The sequence below is a fragment of the Mobula hypostoma genome, chromosome 9 (assembly GCF_963921235.1).
Source record: "Mobula hypostoma chromosome 9, sMobHyp1.1, whole genome shotgun sequence".
NCBI lineage: Eukaryota > Metazoa > Chordata > Chondrichthyes > Myliobatiformes > Myliobatidae > Mobula > Mobula hypostoma.
Window position 1 is genome coordinate 102,297,154 of NC_086105.1, and position 23,405 is coordinate 102,320,558.

General features: G+C 39.7%; 1 protein-coding gene across 1 annotated transcript; it reads left to right on the forward strand.

Moving 5' to 3' along the window:
• Positions 1-4,625: 4,625 nt before the first annotated feature.
• On the forward strand, positions 4,626-19,552 carry LOC134351903 (cytoglobin-2-like). Its single transcript, XM_063058797.1, has 3 exons — positions 4,626-4,863; positions 14,056-14,287; positions 17,700-19,552. The coding sequence occupies exons 1-3, from the start codon at positions 4,766-4,768 to the stop codon at positions 17,844-17,846; spliced, it is 477 nt and encodes a 158-aa protein (XP_062914867.1). The 5' UTR covers positions 4,626-4,765; the 3' UTR covers positions 17,847-19,552.
• Positions 19,553-23,405: the final 3,853 nt, after the last annotated feature.

The following is a 23,405-nucleotide window of genomic DNA, read 5'->3' on the forward strand; positions in this document are numbered from 1 at the left end:
GGTCCCTGCTATTCACTAGATATGTCAATGTTTTGGATTTTGGAACTGAATGACACATCTTCAAGTTTGCAGATTGCACAAAGGTGACGGAGGGGCGGGGGTGGGTGTGGTGAGGGGAGTGGGGGAGGTAGGAGTTTGACTTGTTAGGACATTGCAAAACAGCTCTAATATGATTCAGATAACCCATGGCAAGTATGGGATAAAGTTGAGGTTATCCACTTTGGTTCCAAAACAGAGGGGCAGATTATTACCAGAATGATGAACTTTAAGGGTGAAGGAAAACCTGGCTATCCTTGCAGACCAGTTGCTAAAAGTAAGTACTTAGGTGCAGAAGCAGCCAGGAAAGCCAATGATATGTTGTCCTTCACTGCAAGCAGACAAGTGCAGAAGGAAGGATGTCTTGTTACAGATGTATAGGACTTAGTAAGACCACACACAAGAGAAAATCTGCAGATGCTGGAAATCCGAGCAACACACACAAAATGCTGGAGGAACTCAGCAGGGCAGGCAGTGTCTATGGGAAAAAGTACAGTCGATGTTTCTGGCCAAAACCCTTTGGCAGGACTGGAGATAAAAAAAAGCTGGGGAGTAGATTTCAAAGGCGGGGGGGAGGGGAGTGAGAAACACCAGGCGGTAGGTGAAACTAGGTGAAAAGACCATACCTTGGCAATTATCTGCAATTTTGGCTTTCTTTTCTGAGAAAGAATATTGTTGCCTTGGAGGGAGAACAAAAAAGTTACTAAGCCTGTTTTCTGGGACTGACACACAAGGGGAGATAGAGCTGATTAGGCCTATGTCGATCAGGTCTATATTTACCGGAACATGGGATAATAAGACTCAGGCGTCAGGTCTCAGGATCGAGAACTGAGATCAAGAGAAATTTCTGCTCCCACTGGGTAATGACCATATGGAATTCCATGTGGAAAGAGTGGAAGCCAACTCATTAGATATTTTCAGCGAGATTATAGATATATTTCTAAATGCTGAAGAGATGGAGATGTGAGGAGAAGATAGGAGCACGTGGTGAAGAGCAATGATCATACTAAACGTTGGAACTGGCCCTGAAGAGCTGAATCGGCCACTTCTACTATAGTTTTATGCTAAAGTAATTTGTTCCTTCTCTTTGGAATCTCCTCATGCACTTTCTCTGTAGTCTTTATACCTTTCCTATTTGTGCTGTTTGTAAGCTGTCTAATTTATCACATTTGAACAATACCCTTAGCAGGTTACCCTTGCATCTAACTTTGACACACTCTCACATAGCGATCTTAACAAACCTCTATGTGTAAACAAAATCTCACAATATTCTCTTTTATTCTAAAAATCATTTCAAACCTACACTTTCTAGAAGGAATAGCTATCTCTATTTTCTTCAATAAAGCCTTTCATAAGCTAGAATTCTTCCATTAGCTCTTCTCTGAACTCCTGCTTAGAGAAAAACAAGGCAAAAAAATAATCTCTTCAATCTCCTCAAATAAGAGAAACAGTTTATTCTTGTTATCATCTGATAAATATTTCCTGTATCCTTCCTAAAAACCTTGACATACTTTCTCACAGATAGAGCCTACAACCTAATTCAAAGGTTTAGCTAAGAACAAATCAAAAAATTATAATTGTTTAGCATGAATTCCTCTTTTTTTGCAATCAATACAGCATTCAGCACATTGCAAAGTATGCATCTTACATAACTCATTATTTCTGTATGGTCCATTTGATATGTTTTGCTTTGATACTACTTTGTTGAATCTAAATTCTTATCTCCATAAGTCACCTTCATTTCTCGCTCACTGCACTAACAGCTACTCTTTCTCATGCAGTGCGCTCCAAATTAAAATAACTTGCAGTGCCTAAGTGTTCTTCTTACCTGCTCTGAGGATATTTCTGCTCTTTGTCTGCAATATAAGAAGTCAGCAACACTAGCCAAAGAAATACCATGGCTACAAGGGCAAGAAGCTGTAATCTTGTGACAATTGATTCAGCTCCTGACACCCTAAGGCATTTCCAACTGTAAAGCATGTCAAGAGTGAGAATGATGAAATCTCAACTTGTTTGGATTAGTGTTGCTCCAATAATGCTCAGTAGGCTAAACACCACCCAAAACAAAGCAATCTTCTTGACTGGCACCCTATCAACCACCCTAAATATTCATTTCCTCTCTCACCAGTGTGCAATTGCTCTAGGGTACATCATCTATAAAATATTGCACACAAAAGCGTATCTGACAGCACCTCCCAAATGCATGAGCTCTGCAGCTAAGCACAACGCTTTATAGTGCCAGTGACCCAGGTTCAATTCCCACCGCTGCCTGTAAGGAGTTTGTACGTTCTCCCTTTGACTGTACAGGCTTCTTCCAGGTGCTCTGGGTTTCCTCCCACATTCTAAAGATGTACCAGTTGGTAGCTTAATTGGTCATTGTAAATTGTCTCATGATTAGGCTTAGATTGAATTGGGGGAATGCTGGGTGGTGTGGCTTGAAGGGCCAAAAGGTCTACTCCGAGCTGTACATCAATAAAATCAAATAATTAAAGAACATATGGTACCTGGCAACACCACCACCTGTAGGTTCTCCTCCCAGCTGCACAATATCCTGACTTGGAAATATACTGCCAATCTTTCAGTGTACAACTCCCGTCTCAACATTGTGGGAGTAGCTTCACCTGAAAGACTGCAATGAGTTCAAGAAAGCAGCTCATCATTATCTTCCCAAGAGGAAATAAGGATGGGTAGTAAATGTCAGCCTTGTCAGCAATGTCCAAATTCCAAAAATGAATTATTTAACCATGTTTCTCCTGTTATTGGAAACAGTTCCATATCTATATTGGAGAAACTGACCTGAATTTCTGAATTTTTAACCCCTTATCGAATATCTCCTTAATATCTACCACAGTCTTGGATGCTTCTAGTTTTCCATGCAGCTGAAGTTCTTTGTCACTTGAAACATACTTGTCAATCTCTTTGACACCTTGCTGAATAGCCAGAATGTAAGGTGTGGTGTAGTTTAAGAGGAATTTCAACAATCATATGGACAGGCAGGGAAGGAATTGAGGGAAATAACCCAAATGTGGCCAATAATGAGACCATAGAGTAACAAAACTAGAGAACTGCAGATAGTGAGTGGGCAAAGATGGTGAAGGGATTTAAATCACAAACCAGGAGGCTGACCTCATTGAATGGTAGAGTGAACTCAAGGAGATGAATGGCCTCTTTCTCTCTCCATATTCCTACAATACACATGCACCCCATTATTGGTTAGGCTTCATAGAACACAGAACAGTATCACACAGAGACAGGGTCTTCATTCCATAATGTCCTTGTTTACTATGAGGCCAATTTAAACCAGACGTCTGCGCTACTGGCTGTAAAGTTCTAACAGTTCGGAAATAAGTCTGACTCTCAGACGCATTTTAAAACTATGACAATTGCTGCAATAATTAAAAACAAAAGTAATTTATTAAACTAAAACTAACTGAAAGTTCCTGGAAAAGTGTAAGACAGGTAAAACATTAAATTAAAGCCAATTAATACCCTTTTCTTATCTGCAGCCTTACACTTGCCATTCAGATTAACGAATCTCCAGCGCTTTATTTGGCACAGTATTTGAGTAGTCTTTTCTGCAGAGTCATTACTGGCAATCTCAGCAAAACAGGACTACCAATTGCCTAACAACCTGTAATTCTGGACTGCTGTTTGGCAATAGGTCCACAGAGGTCCCAGCTTTACTGATGTTTAAACATATCATTGCTGGTGGCTTCGTATGGAACCGCGACGGCAAAGCTCGGCCCGTTCTTGGGACAACTCAAAACCTTATTTAATTATTGACTTTTCCCTTTGTAGTGGAACAGCACGGCCAACTTGTACGGGACCGGGTCACACATATATCAGATGCCGATATGTTGTGCTGTGGCTGGTTAGATGGTTAAAAAGTAGTCAGCGTATCAGGAAAACTTCATAATCTTTGCTAAAGCTATTTAAAACCGTTAAGCATTAAAATCCGGATACTGTATATAAATAGCTCTTCTTCCAGGCATGTGACAATTGCAAATATTATTGACCCAACCTTTGTGCTTTCCCTGTCAGTTACATGCTAAGCGTGGGAAAAGACTTTCATAGAAGAATTAGTCAAGTTTTAACTAGTCATGAGAGCAGGCCTGGAGACTCCAGTCACTAAAGACCCAAAAGCTAAACTGAACCTCTTACAATATACCAGGGTCTGCCTTTTAACTATTTAACTGCGCGGTTTTAGATTTATCCCAAAAGGTGAACTAACTTTAAATATTTTCAATTCTTGGAAATTTACTACACCTGAATGTCCGTAAGCAAGAGAGCGGAAGAACTGCGGGATCCAATGCCAACTAACACTTATGCAATGGATTTCTGACCTAAGAAATGTCATCCAGCGAGCTGCGATTCATTCCAGCATACAGATCACTCCTCCGCCGACACTCTCCCTCTCTCCGACTGCACTGGGTGGTTCCTAGGCAATGTTCGCGGTTATTAATTTGTAATGTAGGGGGGAAAAAAGCGCCACTTGCAATCTGTGCATGCTGCACGCAATCTGGAAGGTCCGTTTAATATTAACCCTTGAGTATACACTAGGAGAGGGGGGCGGGAAAATAAATCTACAATGACTGTGATCTATTGGGCGTTATTTCCAAAGCGACACGTGATATTGCAGGAACCTTTGTAACAACTTAAAAGTCGCTGGCAGCCTGGACCACGTATCAGAGAAAGGCTGCCGGCTGCTCTCTCACCGATCGCTGCAAACATGACTGACCTGACAGAAGCCGACAAAGGCCATGTTCGCAGCATCTGGCAGAAGCTGTTCGCAGATGCCGAAGCAAACGGCAGGACAGTTGTGTTGAGGTAAGGGGTGAATCTTCTCTACCTGTTGTTTTCTTGGCGGCTGCAGTGCACACGAGTCCTCCTCCACTCTTCTCTCCAGGAACTGATATCACTCATCCTCTTTCAGAGAAAAATAAACACTCAACTAATGTCAAAGCAGCAATAAGATCTATTTTTAGACCCGGTTTCTTATAGCGAAAAGGACGATTTGTAACCTCAGCAGGGATAGGAAAAAATACATAGAGCCAAAATGCTTAAAGAGAGTTACATTTAAATAACGCCTTTCACAAGCCCAATTAAGTACTTTTGACATCTTGGCATTGTCTAACTCAGCAAGCAATAATATCAGGTGACGGATGCCTTGTTATTATTGAGGGTTACATTTTGACTACGATTCCAGGGATGTCTGCATTGGCCCTTGGTAAAATTGTGTTGTAGGATCTTACAAATTCTGCAGAGGGGACTGGGGCCTTGGTTTTACCCTTTCCCTAAAAGAAAGAGACATACTATAAATGTACATTAGTCTAAAAAGAGAACATAGATATCAGGTATTATTCAAAAAGGTGAGAAACTCCACACAAATAGGTACAATTTATTGGTTTTGTGTACAACTTGTTACATTTTTTGCAGAATATTTAGTGAATCATAAATACCAAACGTTGAAAGTGGTTGTAGATGATGGATGGAATTTGGAAAGTTGAATGAAACTGTTGAAAATTGCTAAATATGGAGAAATAACAACAGCGAAGTTGCTCAGCCTAATTTCAGTGTTAACTGCTTATCAAACTACATGTACACCCTGACTTGTGGAAATGTATTTAAATACTGTTTCACATTTTCATTTCTCTCCAGATGAAACTTTTGTGAGTGATTATTGATTCTCCTGCAAGTTTTATTAATTCGAATCCAAGTGTGGTTGAGGGTGTTCGTGAAGTTTTCAAAAACTGGCTGCAGTTCTGGAAAGGTTTGCATGTATTTAGTGCAGGGGGGAGGGGAAATCTTAAAGAGGCGAGAGGCAAGTTTTCTACACAGTGAAAGGTAGCTGCTTGGAATAAGTTACCAGGGTTAGTAGTTGGCACAGGCTGTTCGGTGAAGTTCAAAAGGCTTTAATGTGAAGGGAATGGAGGTAAACACATATGATTCTGCAGATGCTGGAAATCCAGACAACATTCACAAATGCTCTGGAGAAACGCAACAGGTCAGGCAGCATCTATGAAGAGGAATAAACAGTTGTCGTTTCAGCCTGAGACTCCTCATCAGGTAATTGGGGTATATGAGTGATACACAGGAGGACATTTATTATAAACTGGTGTCAAGATCAGCACAATGTTGTGGACTGGGAGTAGCCTGGACAGTGCTGCACTATATGATGCTCTAAGTTCACCTTTCACGCTGGGAAGCTGTGGATGGTGCTAAGGAGATTGCAGCTAATGTCAGGAAAGCCGTGTATGTGCAAATAGCTGTTTGGGGCATTTTGGGTCAAGACTGCAATGCCGCAATCACCGAGTGGGCATTTGAGATAATTTCCACCACCTGCAGAGGGGAAACTGACTGAACAATTGGTACCATGTTTTTGTCTGGTTCACTGACCTCCATTGACTTCAACAGAGGACAGGAACTGGGAGAGTTGAGAAGAGTGTAACAGTTTTGTAAACTTCATTTTACTTGTTTCTTTCTTCTTTTGAGTGTGCTATTTGAAAATAGTTTGATTCAACTCTCTTAGCTTTGTTCTTGAATGTTTCTGAATATCAGAAGCATTTATTGATTTGACAGCTGGGTATGTTGTGACGTAGCTGGCTGCAAAAGTTTTAAAGTAGAACTTCTTAGTCACCTGTCACATGATGATGCCCACATTACTGAAGGTCCTGTGGTACTCAACATTGTGCCCTCCAGCATTTCCTTTGCTCTGCAGGATTTCTGGATGATTCACTGCAGATGGTATTCTTTGGGCTAAATGAGTATGATGAAAGTTCTTGTTGTTTAACAGACATGTATTTTTAATTGAATTATGAACACCATTACGTATTGCTATATTCAAAGAAGAATTCTGAGTCCTCACTTTGCACTGCTGGTGCAGAGTTAGGACTTGCAATACAGCCTTGATCTGCAGGAATTGTGGTCACTCTACACACCAGTTACCTCAGATACCAAGGGCATCCTCCTCCTACAGAGCTTTCACCACATTAACAGTTCTTTTATTATTCTGTCAATGATACATGATCCTATTCTGTCCATTTTTTGGGTGATGTTGGCATATTTTCCTTGCACTTCACATCTGAATGCCCAGTTTCTCCCCAACAATATATTTTCCCTTATCCCTCGATGATATGTTAACTTTCACTGCTTTCTGCATTCACTTACTATGGATCCTTAATGCTTTTCATGATTCCTTTCCATTATACGTTTCTTAAACAAAATTCTTCTATTTTTGTTACATTTCTTGCAACCTTTGTTGATGCTGCCCACATTGTCTTACTGCAGTTGACATCTTCCTCTAGGAACCACACCCTCTACAAAATCCACAATATGATCTCACTGAACCGCTCACCTCTACTTTCAACACCCCTCAGAGTTACAAGACCACATCAAGTAAAAAAAAACACCTCAGTGTACAGCTGCACCATCCTCTGTAATGGTAAGTTCCATCCCAAACCCCCAAGAAAAGATAAAGAAAGATAGGTTTGTAAAGTCTTAATACACAGTTTACTTCTTTGCTAAAAGCTTGAGGTAGAATCCTAAACTTATTCACATTTGTACAATGATTGAGATAAATGAAAATATGTCTCTTGATTTAGTTTCTTTTGGTATGAAGTTCAGTTCTGTCTTGTTTTCCCTATAAAATATTGACTCCGATGATTGTTGTTGCAATGTTTACACTCTGTGCCTTTTTTATTTCTATTTGTAATCTTTCTTTCGTAATTCATGCAAAATTGTCTTATTCATACACTGAGTCTGCTCTGCCATTCAACCAGGATGTGACTGAATGTGTACCTCAAACCTTCCTTTTCACTGTTATATCCCATGATATCCAGCTCTGTCACAGTGTTACCATTTAATATCCTGAAGCACGACATACATGAGAGGATGGGCCTATACCAGTGGAAGATTAGTAGAATTGTCAGAATGCATGATTGAACACATCACATTTGGGATGTTTAATGGGGTTGTAATTATCAAAATAAAATACATGGAAGCACCTAACCTATTAAGGCATGGAAAATTCAAAAGCAGGGATGCACAAGATTCTACCAATAGACCGTGGAATATACTGTATGTTTTATGTGCTATAGGGAAGTATGATAGGGTGGACAAAGAGAGTGGAATGTTTGACCATTTTGCACTACAATGTACTTTCATTATTTTGTTCCAATTACATTGTTTCTTGTACAATTCATGTTTAATATCTGTTTTTCTTGTGATCGTCGTGTATCAGACGCTGTGTGCCTGTGAAGCTGTTGCGGGTAATTTTCATTGTACTTGTGCATATGATATTAAACTCAGCTTTACTTTGACTTGGCTAAGCATGTGAACCGTGAGCTTAGTTCATTTTGGAAGAAGCAGCCAGTGGAGACTAGCAAGTTGAGAAGGAGCAGAGTACAGTAAATAAGCTTCCATTTCCGTCATTGTGACAGTAGCAGATGCTTGCAGGAATTCAGTGTGGGGAAGCTGCAAATTGAGATTCAACAGTCAGCACGGGTTCACAGATGTTAAATATGGCACCGGAAGCCAGGTACCATTGTGTTTGCTTATCAGATTTCTGTTGCAGCTTGTCCCGATCAGTGCCCCGGAGCACCGGAGTGCTGTTCAGCAAAACTTGCATATGCTGCTGCATTTCACAACTTTCCTCTCCCTCTCCTGACTGCAGGTCACCTACATCTAATGTCTCACCATAAGTACACTTTTTCCTCCAGTTTGAGGAAACTGAGCTCTCTATCTAAGTGGTCACTGATCAGTGGTTCTCATTGATTCAGTTTAATGTCAGAGAAGGTATACAGTATACAACCCGAAATCCTTACTCTTCACAGACATCCATGAAACAGAGAGAGAAGAAAAACAAAGGATGAATGACAGAACAATGTTAGAACCCCAAAGCCCCCTCCTCCCAGGCACAAGCAGCAGCAAAGCATCAATCCTCCTTTCAGCAAAAAGCATTAGCTACCCCACCACCCACCAAGCAAAGCAAGCCCCCAGAACCAAAAGACCATCAAAGATTACTGTCCATCCCAACACTTCAACATGCCCTCTAATGAGGGGGGAGGAGATATCACTCCTGCCACAGTGAGAGAGGGGGCTAACAGCTCGCTGCTTTGATGCTACGGTCTGCAGCATCATTTATTTCGAGATCCCCCAACTTGAGAGTCAGCACCAAACTCCCTCACCATAGAGAGAGAGAGAGAGACAGACAGAGCGATGGTTCGAGTGCAGGGGCCTCAATGGCTGCGCCCGCTGTCTCGATGCTTTGATCTCCTGTGACACTTCATTCGGTGAGAAATCAGGTCGTCCACAGGGCTGCGCCCCGAAGTCACATGTCTTCCAGGCCGCACCTGTAGATTCTGAAACGCAGGCTGCTCAGCGTGTTCCAAAGGGTAAGAATCTACATAGTTTGAGTACAGCTGCAGATCACAGACTCCTGACAAGACCCAAGCCATGTTGAAGAAGGAAGAAATAGACGTGAGAACAGAAGATTTAAACTGACCACAGAGTTACACCGCTGGGTCATGAACATGATGTATGTTCACTCTAGCACACTGAATGCAATGCATATATTTCCTTTCCCTTGCATAGGAGCTAGAATGCATCAGAGACTAACTAACAGGAGTACAGCAGTCACAGATACAAGTATCTATCCTCATGGAAGTGACAGCGTTCTGCAACAGTAGTACAATCTTTGATGATGGTGCTGAAATGATAGATGATGTGAGCATGATCACCTTAATCCTCCTCCTCACCTTCCTCATGCCCCCTCATTGCTCGTGGTGAGACATTAGACATTAAATGACCTTCAGCCAGGACAGGGAGAGGAACGTAGTGGAACACAAAAGCACATGCAAGTTTTGCTGAAGAACACTTGAGTGCTCTGGGACATCGGAACAAGCTACAGCAGAAACCTGAAAAGCAATCACAATGGAATATTTAGAGTGTGAAACCACAGGGAGCATGGAGGGGTTCAAAACCATCTGTACGCAGGGCTTAATGCTGAAAGAGTTCATACTTTCCAATGGCACATCCACTAACAAGACATCCTACACTTCGCTGATGTTTAACATCAGCAAGCAACCCTGTGCTGGTCCCTCCAGTGCTGTGATATTGCAGTTCAAAGTTGGATCTTCTTGCTTTAGTGCTGTTTGATCTACCCCAAAAGACAATTAAAAGTACCTGGAAAGAGGCTCTGCTGACATTATGAAGTTATGCAGTTATCTCAGATCTTCAAATCCGGCATGCTAGCTGCTCCTCTGTTCGTCTAGAGTGGCCCAGGCAGTGGAAATATTTTCCTCTAGCCTCTTGTTATTTCTACGCTCTCTCTCGTTGAATCTTTTTATTAATTTCAGCATCATAAACATTACAGAAAATAGATACAGAGCAATTGGGATTACATTATTGATAAATAGTTTATACAAGTATAAGCTCAATTGACACATAATTAATGAGCCTCCCAAAATCTCAAAAAGTACAAATATAATATCGGAAAATATAAAATGAAAATATAAAAATATCATGAAAAAAGAAAAAAAAATTATACCCCAAAAGAGAAAAAATCTAAACCAACTAGAAGAAAACTAAAACTAAACTAAAGAAAAAAAAAGAATAAGAATGGGCTTTTATGATACCTCAGATAAGAGCATTAGTGTTGTTAACTCCGCTCCTCTCCCCATATATGGAGTAACAAAATAGAATTGGAAAGGGTCAAATTACATCATATGAAAGTATTGAATAAATGGTCTCCAAATCTCTTCAAATTTAATAGAAGGGTCGTAAATGACGCTTCTAATTTTTTCTAAATTTAAGCAAGACATAGTTTGAGAAAACCATTGAAATGTAGTAGGAGGATTAATCTCTTTCCAATTCAATAATATGGATCTTCTAGTCATTAGTGTAACAAAAGCAATCATCCGACAAGCTGAGGGGGTCAGATGACGTTGTTCTATCATTGGTAAACCAAAGATTGCAGTAATAGGATGAGGTTGTAAATCAATATTCAAAACAGTTGAAATAATATCAAAGATATCGTCCCAGTATTTCTTCAGCAAAGGGCAAGACCAAAACATATGAGTTAAGGAAGCTATCTCAGAGTGACATAGATCACATACAGGATTTATATGACTACGTTCTCATCCACTCATTTATAGAAATGAAAAACAACTCTGTGCCAGCTACCAATCCCTGTGGCACACCTCTGGTCCCAGGCTTCCAGTCTGAATGCCACCACTACTATCTTCTACCTTCAAGCCAATTATGAATCTAATTAAGTATCTCTCTTTGGGGTCCCTTGCAATCTAACTTTCCAGACTAGCCTCACATATGGGATCTTGTCAAAGACCTTGCTAAAGTCTGTATATTGATCCTCTTGGTTATCTCTTAATAAAGATTTCTGATGCATAGCTTTACAGAGGAACTTCAAACCCACTTCACACCACACAGATCTTAGGAAGTTTAAAGAAGTGCAGAAATGGCCAAGTGTTTGATTGATCACAGCATTAGCTATGAGAAATTTTACTTATTGAGATTCAGCGTGGAATAGGCCCTTGCGGCCCTTCAAGCTGCTCCGCCCAGCAATCCTGCGATTTAATCCTAGCCAAATCACGGGACGTTTACAATGACCAATTAACCTACCAACTGATATGTCTTTGTACTGTGGGAGGGAACCGTAGTACCCCGAGGAAACCCACGCACTCACGGGGAGAATGTACAAACTCCTTACAGTCAGCAGCGGGAATTGAACCTGGTACTGTAGAATGTTGTGGTAACTACCGTGCTGCTGTGCCAGCCTGTATCAGTAAGTAGTTGAATTCATTTTTAGATTTTACCAACAGTGGTTCCTTCTTTCTACTTCATTGTAACATTGGTCATAACTTAGCAGCAGGAGCAGTGAGCTTCAAAATGTCTGTGCTGATGTCTACTGACTGAGAACAAGATCTATTTGCTCCAGTGCTTCCAACAGCTATTAGCTGTGCATATGGTAACATCTGGAGTAATGTATCTTGGTTCTTGTGTCAAAAACATGCTTGCGTGTATAGGATGCCATTCTGGACAAAATGCAGCACTAGTATCACCCTGCAGTATTGAATTGTATGTTGGTAAAATCACAAAGCCACATGCAACACATTGATTTGAATGTGGCTCTGCCACTGTTCAAGCAGCATCATGATGTCAGCTTGGTTTTACTTAAAGAAATGCTCACTTGAGTCTCATCAAGCTACTTGCATGGTCTTAGCAATGAAACTAGATGCATAAGGGAATTTTCTGTAACAATCTTAAGCACCTTGCACTGCAGCTCAAAATAATGATGTACCACATTAAGAGAATATTCAGTACATATTTAATACCCTTTCCTTGTTTAATTTTGCTAATTGACTTCATTCTATGTAGATGTTTCATGCATGTTATAGTGTGCATCCATTTAAATCAAAATGTATCTTGTTATTTCAAAATGCATCCACTAAATTAAGTACTATCAGCGTAGCTACAGGGTTATTGCTTGGCCAAAGTGTGAAAGTCATTATTACATTATTACTGGAAAAACTTATCATCAAATGCTAATGACTAGTGGACGAAGATACAAGGTAAAGGTAAGGTTCATCGATAATGTCAAACAATCCTCTTAGCATATCATTTATTACTTAGTTAGATGAATTGCTAATAATTGCGATATCCAAACTATCTTTAAACAATATATATTTACAAATCTAAAACGTGAACACATAAGTTGCAAACAAAGAAAAGCTATTATTCACATAACTTCCACCTTTATACAATTGTAGTAGATGAGTTTCATTTCTTTCTTTAAACCATTGGATCTCTAAATTAATTCTCAGGAACTAACTCAATCAGAGTCAAAATCAGGTTTAACATCACTGGCATATGTCGTGAAATTTGTTGTCTTTGCTGCTGCAGCAGTAACATTACAGTACATAATAATAGAGAAAAAACTGAATTACGGTAAGTGTATACTGTATATATATGAAATAGTTAAATTAAATAAGTAGTACAAAAATTTAAAAAGTAAGTAGTGGTAGTTCAATGTCTATTCAGAAACCTAGTGACAGAGGGAAGGAGCTGTTTCTGAATAACTGAGTGTGTGCCTTCAGGCTCCTGTACCTCCTTCCTGATGGTAACAATGAGGACTAAGTAGGTGATGGGGGTCTTTAATGATGGATGCCACCTTTTTGAGGCACCACTCCTTGAAGATGTCCTGGATACTACGGAGGCTAGAGCCCAAGATGGAGCTGACTAAATTGTCATGATTAGTATCCTACTACCTACAGAAGTCTATACAAACGGAAAGCTACCAGTTTCACTGATTCCTACTACAATTTCTTACATTTATTTTTATCTCCATAGCTCAGAAGTTTTTCTTAACACCCTAATATCTTGTTTCCATATATAACCATATAACAATTACAGCACGGAAACAGGCTTTTGAACAGTTTCATTTTGAATATGAATATTTTTGTCATTTTGTCCAATATTTCCATTTTTCACCAATTTGTAGATTCGGCATAATAATATTGTCTGCTTTCTCAATGGATAATGTAATCTCCCAACTATTTCTGGAACTTCTTAAATTGAAACCAATACCACTTATAGGCTTAACCCTCTCACTGTGCCACACAATTCTGTGAGAGAAACTGGTCGTCTGACCACTGGAAAAGACACTTCTGTTAATCACTGTGATGCCCAGAGGTCTGATTGTTTTCTCCGCTGCCACCTTTGTTCTCTTCCTCTTCTCTTCCATTGCTCCTCTCTATATAAGTAAGTAGTTGGAGATTTGGAGAGTGTAATCAGGTACTATTACCTTTCTTGATGACTATTGCTGTTTTCTACAATGCAATATAAACTACCAGATTTTAAAATTATAAAAGTTATTTCTGAATGTCATTGTTTTCAATCTCTTTAAATTCAGTTAAAAGTAACACACCATTTTATTTAGTTAAAAGAGATCTCTGTACTATTATTGCCAATGAATTAAAAAAATACTTAACTTGTGTGGATCAGATTGTTTACAGATCACCCTGAAACAAAGAAGTACTTCAAAAATTTTAAGAACATTTCAACTCCAGAAGAAATGCAAAAATCAGCTCAGATCAAGAGACATGGCAAGGCAGTGATGAACCGACTGAATGACATTGTGGAGAACCTGGATGATTGGGACTCAGCCTGCGTCGTTCTGACAGACTTGGCAGAAAGGCATGTTTATAATCATAAAGTGGAAGTACAGAACTTTCAGGTAAGTCTCTGATTTGCACAGTGTATGTCTTTGTTTATTTTCTCAACAAATTCACAATTTATACAGCTCGATAAAAAGAAATCTCCACAAAGTCTTACGTATTGCATTAATCCTTATATGAACATTACCAGACAAAATCTGACATTGTATCAAATAAGAAATCAGTAGGTAAATGACCAAAAGCCTCATTAGTAGTTTAATAAGAATCTTTAAAAAAAGAAAGAACAGCAGAGGGGTTTAGGAAAAAAAGGTTTTAGTCTCCAATAGTGCAAGGATTAAATTGGTGCTGTGCAGAAGGCCAGATATTTGAACTGAGGAAGCTATGGAGGCCAGGAGTGACTTGGTTTAAAAACACAGGAACAGTTAAATTGAGGCATTGTTTAATTGCAATTTTGTGTATGTCAACAAATATGGGTAGCAGTGACCAGGCGGAAGACTATCAGCAGCTGAGATTTGGAAGGGTTTAAGGTCCGTAGACCACATAAGATGGGCAACTAGTTGGAAATTCATTGGAGAGGTCAAAAAGTAATGGATGGGCTTGTCAACAACTGAAGTGCTGAGGAAGTATGGGAGTTAGGTAATGTTATGGAAAATTTAGTCATGCTACTGATCTAATAATCTGGTCCTTTAATTCAATTTGGAGTCAACTAAACATCAGCTTTATGAAAATATAGTTAGTTCTCAGTAAGTTGCCACAAGGAGAGGTATTGTTGGTAGCCAAGACATTAAGTTTGTGAATCTCTATAGCTGTTGATAAGCAAACTTAAAACTAGCATGAAAACAAGTATACAAATATAGTTTGAGTAAAATATATCCAGGCTAGGTTAATAATATGTAAAGGTTTAAATACAAATAACAAATAAATCGAATATAATTGCTTTAATCAATTTCCTAACTTTAAATTGTTTACTGGTTTGCTTGATTCAGCAGTATCTAATATAACATGCCCATTATAATAACTACAGTTTGGAAAAATAAATTGAAAAATAACAGCCATTTGGGATAGGAAAAGAAAATCCAAATAATAATGTCATCTGAAATGATGACTCTATTACTATATCTCCTCAATACATGTTACAAATTAAAATATAATGTTCAGTTAATGGTCTGGCAGCTTCTCTTAGCTTTCAGCATCTTTTAATTTCTGGTGCACTCCATATTATTATTTGTACTGTGTGACCTGCTTTGTAATTACTGAAAATGCTGTGACTAATGTGTTTGTTTGGGCTCTGGACTATACACTTAACGTTTATGTTATAATGTTAAATATAAACTTTTTGAGTTCAACACTGAGAAAATGTTTTTAAAAAGCCACTTTGATATTTAACCATATAACAACCAAATATAACCATATAACAATTACAGCACGGAGACAGGCCATCTCGGCCCTTCTAGTCCGTGCTGAACTAAGAGTACTGTCATTTCATAAGAATATTAGATATTGAAGCATAAGTGGGTCATTTGTCCTCTCATTTCTGCTCTATCGAAAAACAAGATCATGGCAGATCTGTTACCTCAGTGCCATTCTCCCATACTAACCTCATATTGTATAGCTCCCTTTGTATTCCTACAATATTTTATCATCAAAAAGCTTATGTCATTGAAATAATAAAACAACTAATAATAATGACAAGGGCCATTAAGTAACACTTTTTAAAAATATAATTCAATATTGGAAGTTGTTCCTCATCATACCTCAGGGGAAGATATCAATCTTGGTGGAGTATCAACAGGACTAGATTCATGCAATGCAAAAAGTATACAAAGCTATCCACCACACATTTATGTGTAGGGCAGTCTTGCAGCTGGTAGACTTGCTGCCTCACAGCTTCAGTGATCCGCCTCAGCCCTGATATTTGATCTGTCTATGAACAATTTGCACATTCTCTCTGTGATCGCATGTATTTCCTTTGGGTATCTAGTTCCCTCCCACACCCCAAAGATGTGCGGTTTGGTAAATTAATTGGCTGCTGTAAATTGCCACGGTTGTGGATGAATGGTAGAATCTGAGGGACAATTGATGGGAATGAGGGGAGATTAAGGATAGTGTAAGATTAGTGTGAATAGGTGTTTGATGGCCATTCTGTTCCCACGTTATAAGAATTCCTGATCCATTGTGAATTGCCTTGTGCTCTAACGAGTGATTGTAAATTGGCCAGCAGGAAGAATAGGCAGAAAGATCATCCTGTTTCCAAGCTATGAAGTGTCATCATCCTGCAGAGGTTACCAGTCCTTTTTTTTCTGCCGTCGACCAGCACCATTAAGCAAGGGGTCCATAGACCCCAAGCTAGGAACCCGTGAGTGCTGATTAAATAATGCAAGTCAAGTCAACTTTACTCATTGGGTTAAAGCAGCAAATGTTCTGGAATGTAACAGCTTGCCAGCTGTGTTATTGGTGATCTAAGAACCAGAGTTACCCACTTCTCCAGATAAAGTGTTTCAGCACAGTTCTGACACTGGAATTTTAGAATTAGGGAGGCACTTAGCACATTATATGCCTGAACCACCAAAGTTCCGCAGCAACTTTTAACTTTCCAACTGTTTTGTCCAACTTCCTGGTGAATGTTATTAGTAAGTCTGTTTCTACCATTCATTCAGTCAATGAATTCCTGTTCATAAGAGTATGTATAAAAATTCTCCTCAGATTTTAGTCTTTTATACCCACTTCTCCTTAAGGAAACTATTTCTATGTATCATATACTTAGTTTTAAACAGATTTATCATTGATAACATGCAGTGCTCCAAAGAGAATAGTCTCTCCACATAAATGGTCCCTTGTACTTGACATTATTTGAGTTCATTTTCTCTGCACCCTCTCTAAAGGCCTTAAAATAATATGATGCCCTGCATTGGAATCAGTATTCCCAAACAATTTATAAAGATTAACCGTATTTACACTATCTTTGTGCACTTGGCCTCCATTTAAAAAGCCCAGAATTTTTAATGCCCTATTTCACAGCATTATGAACCTGTCCTGTCATCTTCAAATAAAGGTGGAATGCTGCAGATATTCAGCAAGTCAGTTAGTACCTGTGGGGAAAGTACCAATTATTACTGCGCCAGGTCAAGGACTTTTGATTGGAACTGCAAAAAAACCATCTTCAAAGATGTAGTCAGAATACTACCTATGCTTCTGCCCTCTGCCCATTTAGAATTGTACCATTATTATAATGCCTGTCATTATTTCTGGTTTTGAAAAAAAAACATTTCTCCATCCTCTGTATTAATTCCACCCTCCACTCCCTTATTGCATGTGCATATCCAGCACTCAACAGCTTCCGAACCACAGTTAGGTTCTTTAAATTGAAAGTGGATAGTTACACCGATTAAAATGAAGAACAGTGTACTCATTTTCTTCAAAGTCGACTTTTACATTCTCATATTTTTCTTTGTGTTTGTTTTGTTACTGCAGGTTATATTTAATGTAATCCTCAAAATTCTGACAGAGTCATTGGGAACAAGCTTTACACCTGAGATGCAAGAATCCTGGCAGAAGTTGTTTAATATAATTTACAAATACCTTGAGAATTGCTACAAGGAACTTGAAGCTGCTAGCTAGATTTATGCAGCATTCATGCTGCACATGTTGCTACTCCAACAACTGAGGAATTAATTGCCCCTTATCATCACTAATGTATGTAAGACATATATTAACATAATCAGAATATTAGTACATTTTAGTTGGTGAATAAAGAATGAGGAATATCAAAACAAAATCTATTACTCACCTCTCTTAAATTGCATCAAAGTAAAAAGTAATTTTGTGAATCACTTGATTAACTTGCATAATTTTGTAAGTAATATTTAAATATGTTTTAAATTAAAGCACATTTCAATTCAAAAGACACACAGAAACCTGGACCAATTTAATTTGTTATGATGAATGATTGCCAAAGAACTGTGGTATGATATAGCCACACAACTAGCCAGAGCAACTCAATGGGTCAGGAAGCATCAATGGAGAGAAACGGACAGTTAGCCTGTTGGATTGAGCACCTTCATCTGGACTGTACATCTCCCTCCACAGATGCTGCCTAAGCCATTGAGTTCCTCTGGGTTTTTGTGTGTTGCTCCAGATTCCTGCATTTGTAGTCACTTGTGAATCTATTATAGCTTGATATGCTCCATTTTAATATCATAATCATTCCTTTTACTCTGAAATTTGTACGCCCATGTGTCTCCAAATCCAGTCACTTTTCAGCTTGCACTCCCTCCAGCAATTTTATATGATTCTTTTCTCACAAGACTTAACACCTGTATGCTGGTATTGGGAAGAAGGCGGATGCTGTTTGCCCTTATTGTGTCTATACTGTTGACCCATAAAAGGTGCTGCTGACTCTAAACTCTTTGTTCTCTGTAATAATATCATGCTCAGATTTTTAATGTGGTTTGCAATGATTATTGTCAATTTCTAACCTAAATGTGTACACTGAAGAGAACCGTAGTTTGATACATTCTTGACGTTAAGATATGAGACTCAGTACCTGCATTTGAATAGAACTTGTTTTATTTTGTCCCTTCTCTTCTGCAATCTGTAGTTGAATCAATGGCAACCCATAATAATATTCAAAATATAAAGCTTGTAATATTTAATCAGAATGGTTGTAGCAATGTAAACTAAATAGAATTAAAAGAAAGAAATATGCTTACAATCTGAAATGAAAATAAAACTCTGAGAAATATTCAGCAGGTTAAGTGTCATTGGAACTGCTGAAAACTTATCAGCCATGTACCAAGATCCAATGAAAAATCTGTCTTGCATACGGGTCAAATCATTACACAGTACAATGAGGTAGAACAGTTAAAACAATAAAAATGCAGAATTAAGTGTAAAAGCTACAGAGAAAGTGCAAGTGCATAATGAGGCAGGTTGTGAGGTCAAGACCCATTTTATTGTCCATTCAGGACACTCATAAGAGCAAGATAGAAGCTGTCTGTGCTTTCAGGCTTTTGTATTTTCTGCCCGATGGGAGAGGAGAGAATGTCTGGCGTGGGCAGGCCTCTTTCCATCAGCACTGCCCAATCTTCTGAATATCTCCTGCATTTTCTGCTTTTATTTCCAAATGATATATTTGTTGGGACTGTATATGCAAATATATACCTTTTCAAATATAAATTTACCAATATTCATACAACAGAAGAATGTTATTTTATCAATTGAACTCTGTTTATAGTATTCAATGTAATTTGCAAAATGTTTGTTGATGTTGGAGAACTTGTAAGCTTGCAATTACTTCAGTGCAATAAAAACTTGTTGCTCATAAAGTTTATCTTTACATCATCAGTTTGCAATTCTTTCTGGTCTTGTAAAATAGAGAGACAGCCTTATTTAAGTCATAAAAGTAGCTATAAATACGTACAAAGTTGTCTTAAAGGTAAACAAGGTAGAAACATCTGTTAAGATGTGCAAAGCTTCACAATTTATGGATGGTTATGCAAAATATTCACACTTCCGTTCAACAAGATCTTATAAAAAAACACAGAAATATCTGCTTGATATTTCATCCAGCAGTGATGCACTGGACTCCTGGCAGCCAGGAGAATGAGTGCTCTGATGACAGTCATTAGCCTTTTGTTGGTTGTTTTCAGGGCAGTTGAATGCTGTTTTTAATCCCACAAACCATGCATCATGAATATCGAATTCCAAAGCCTTGGGGGAAGGGAGCCCTTCCTGTGTGTGTTCACACTGAGAATGAAAACAAGTGTGTAAGATTAGTTTACAAGCATTTCCTTGAGTATAGTGACGTTCTTCAGGTCCATGGGCTTCCCTCACCTTGATTTGTCTCCAACTCCATCAGAGCTGGATCACATTATGTTTATGTGGAATCATTCACCATCCCGTAGTTTTGATGGATTCTGGATCAAGGTATCTTCAGGGGGCTTCTGCTGTTGCTTGCATAGTGGGGTGGAGTAGGATAGGGGGTCAGTGCGTCTGCTGGTGTGAGTAAGGGGCTGATGTTTTTGCTGCTGCCCGTGCAAAGGCAGTGGGGAGTGGGTGTTGGGGCTTCAATGTTTCTATTATTCATTCCATGGGGTTTCTTGTTTTGTGGATGTCTGTGAAGAGTAAGAATTTCAGATTGTATACTGCATACATATCAAATGATCCCCTTTGAACCTTTGAATCCAAGCATATCCCAGAGGCTTACAGCCAATGAAATGTAAAGTATACCAATATATAATGTTTTTATTAACACTGATTTAAAGGTGCATATTATTATCAAGTCAAGTCACTTTTTATTGTCACTTCGACCATAACTGCTGGTACAGTACACAATAAAAACGAGACAACATTTTTCAGGACCATGGTGCTACATGAACAATACAAAAACTACACTGAACTACGTAAAACAACACAAAACTACACTAGACTACAGACCTACCCAGGACTGCATAAAGTGCACAAAACAGTGCAGGCATTACAATAAATAATAAACAAGACAATAGGCACAGTAGAGGGCAGTAGGTTGGTGTCAGTTCAGGCTCTGGGTATTGAGGAGTCTGATAGCTTAGGGGAAGAAACTGTTACATAGTCTGGTTGTGAGAGTCCGAATGCTTTGGTGCCTTTTGCCAGATAACAGGAGGGAGAAGAGTTTGTATGAGGGGTGTGTGGGGTCCTTCATAATGCTGTTTGCTTTACGGATGCAGCGTGTGGTGTAAATGTCTGTAACGGTGGGAAGAGAGACCCCGATGATCTTCTCAGCTGACCTCACTATCTGCTGCAGGGTCTTGCGATCCGAGATGGTACAATTTCTGAACCAGGCAGTGATACAGCTGCTCAGGATGCTCTCAATACAATCCCTGTAGAATGTGGTGAGGATGCGGGGTGGGAGATAGACTTTTCTCAGCCTTTGCAGGAAGTAGAGACGCTGCTGGGCTTTCTTTGCTATGGAGCTGGTGTTGAGGGACCAGGTGAGATTCTCCGCCAGGTGAACACCAAGAAATTTGGTGCTGTGAACGATCTCTACGGAGGAGTCGTCAATGTCCAGCAGAGAGTGGTCATTCCATGTTCCTCCTGAAGTCAACAACCATCTCTTTTGTTTTGTTCACATTCAGAGACAGGTTGTTGGATCTGCACCAGTCCGTTAGCCGCTGCACCTCCTCTCTGTATGCTGACTTATCGTTCTTGCTGATGAGACCCACCACGGTCGTGTCATCGGCGAACTTGATGATGTGATTCGAGCTGTGTGTTGCAGCACAGTTGTGGGTCAGCAGAGTGAACATCAGTGGACTGAGCACACAGCCCTGGGGGGCCCCTGTGCTCAGTGTGATGGTGTTGGAGATGCTGCTTCCAATCTGGACTGACTGAGATCTCCCAGTCGGGAAGTCTAGGATCCAGTTGCAGAGGGAGGTGTTCAGGCCCAGTAAGCTCAGCTTTCCAATCAGTTTCTGAGGAATGATTGTGTTTTTTTTGATTGGTGTCATTCAATCCTGTATGTCACCTGAGAGAGCAGATAGAGTCTTGTTTTAACTTCTCAGCTGAAAGGTAGCTGAGGATGTCCTGAAACATATGGGTTGTTGATCCTTTTCACACCTTGTGGTGTATCGGGCAGAATCTTATGGTACTTCCCGATGCAGCTGCTGGTCACTGTGCGTGGTGAATTACAATATGCAGATCGACCCCTCCCCCATCCCCCAATCCTTTACCGCGATTAAAGTACCAGTATCAGAACTGGCGGCTGAGTCAGATGTAGTTACGATGGGCCCACTTCGATCTCATCTCAGCTAGCTGCACACATCTCCTTGCTCTACCCTTTTGTCACTTACCTCCTGATCAGATTGGAGGGTGCACCAAGGAGCAACATGCAGTTGTGATGCTGCAGTTGCTGGGAGACAGGACTTGCTAATGTGATTAATGACCTCTACCGTGTAATATTGGTTTTGGTCTGACCCTGCCAAGTTCCTCTGCCCCCTGTTATGTAACTACAGAATTGAAAGGGTTTCTAGTTCTACCCCCCTCTCCTCAACCTAACCCTGCTCTAAACATGGAGAACTCCTCACTTCCTTTTTCCCCTGCCCTGGTTTGCAGGATGCCATTCCCATTCCCACGTTCAGTCACAGATTCCCTGATACTCAATGTTCCCTCAGTTTTGAAGCTTCACATAACACCTGGGTTATGAAGCTTTGGTAACTTAAGCCCTCGGCTTTGGAATTCCCTGATATTCCTTAATATGTATTAATAGTGCTTTTGTAAAATGCTTTGGGGTATATGACTGCTAAATAAATGCAAATTGCCGTTGCCGTTCTAGGGATTCAATCAGCACAGTTTAATTACAAGATGCTTCCACAAGACTCCAAGGATGTTGCTCATTGGTCATTACTTATTAACCTGCTATGAATAAATCTTTACCTGGCATCAGAAATGAATTCAGAAGAACTACCTGTCGATAAAACATGGCAATGGCATGTTGTGGTCAACCTTGTCTAGACCAATACCAATAATTTCAGTCTGAACCCTCCTCCTTAACTCCCATCTCCCATATTTCTCCTTCCTAAAACCTCCCACTCTAACTCTAGCCCACTCACCCCTCCCTCTCCTCTTTCATCTCTCCTACTTTCCCCCATATCATCCTCTGTCTCCATCCTCCCTCCCCTTTCTTCCTCTCTTCCTTCCAAACCTTTCATTTAGCTCCCGCATGTTTCACTTGCATATCTTCTCTCCATACTTCCCTCCCTCTGATTCTTTTCCTCACTTTCTTTCTTCTTCAATGCCATACTCTCCTTCTCTCCAAATCCCTCCCTGACTCTTTTACTCTCCATCCATTTTCACTCAGCCCTTGATATCCATCTTCACCCATACACATGAGAAGGTGAATTCTTTCTGAAAAGCCACAAGGGACAATTGGTTTCACATTCACAGACAAGATTTCCTGACTCTCTGAGATTGCAAACTTCATACTTCCCTCCTGACCTCTCTCTTCCCCTCCTCTATTACCCTTTTTTCTTCATATCTTCTCCATTTTTGTCTCCATCTCCTCCCACCTCTCCTTTCACTACAAGCTTCCTCTGTTTTACCCTCCCGTCTCCCACATCTTCTCTCCTCTTTCTCCATTTTTGCATTGACATCAACAGAGACTAATACAAGATTACGTTCTTGTTGAAAAGTTAGGGCATGCTTCTT

Coding starts and splice junctions, on each gene's coding strand:
- LOC134351903 (XM_063058797.1), top strand. CDS start 4,766: ATGACTGACCTGACAGAAGCCGACAAAGGCCATGTTCGCAGCATCTGG. Junction 4,864..14,055: donor GGCAGGACAGTTGTGTTGAG/GTAAGGGGTGAA, acceptor TGTGTGGATCAG/ATTGTTTACAGATCACCCTG. Junction 14,288..17,699: donor TGGAAGTACAGAACTTTCAG/GTAAGTCTCTGA, acceptor TTGTTACTGCAG/GTTATATTTAATGTAATCCT.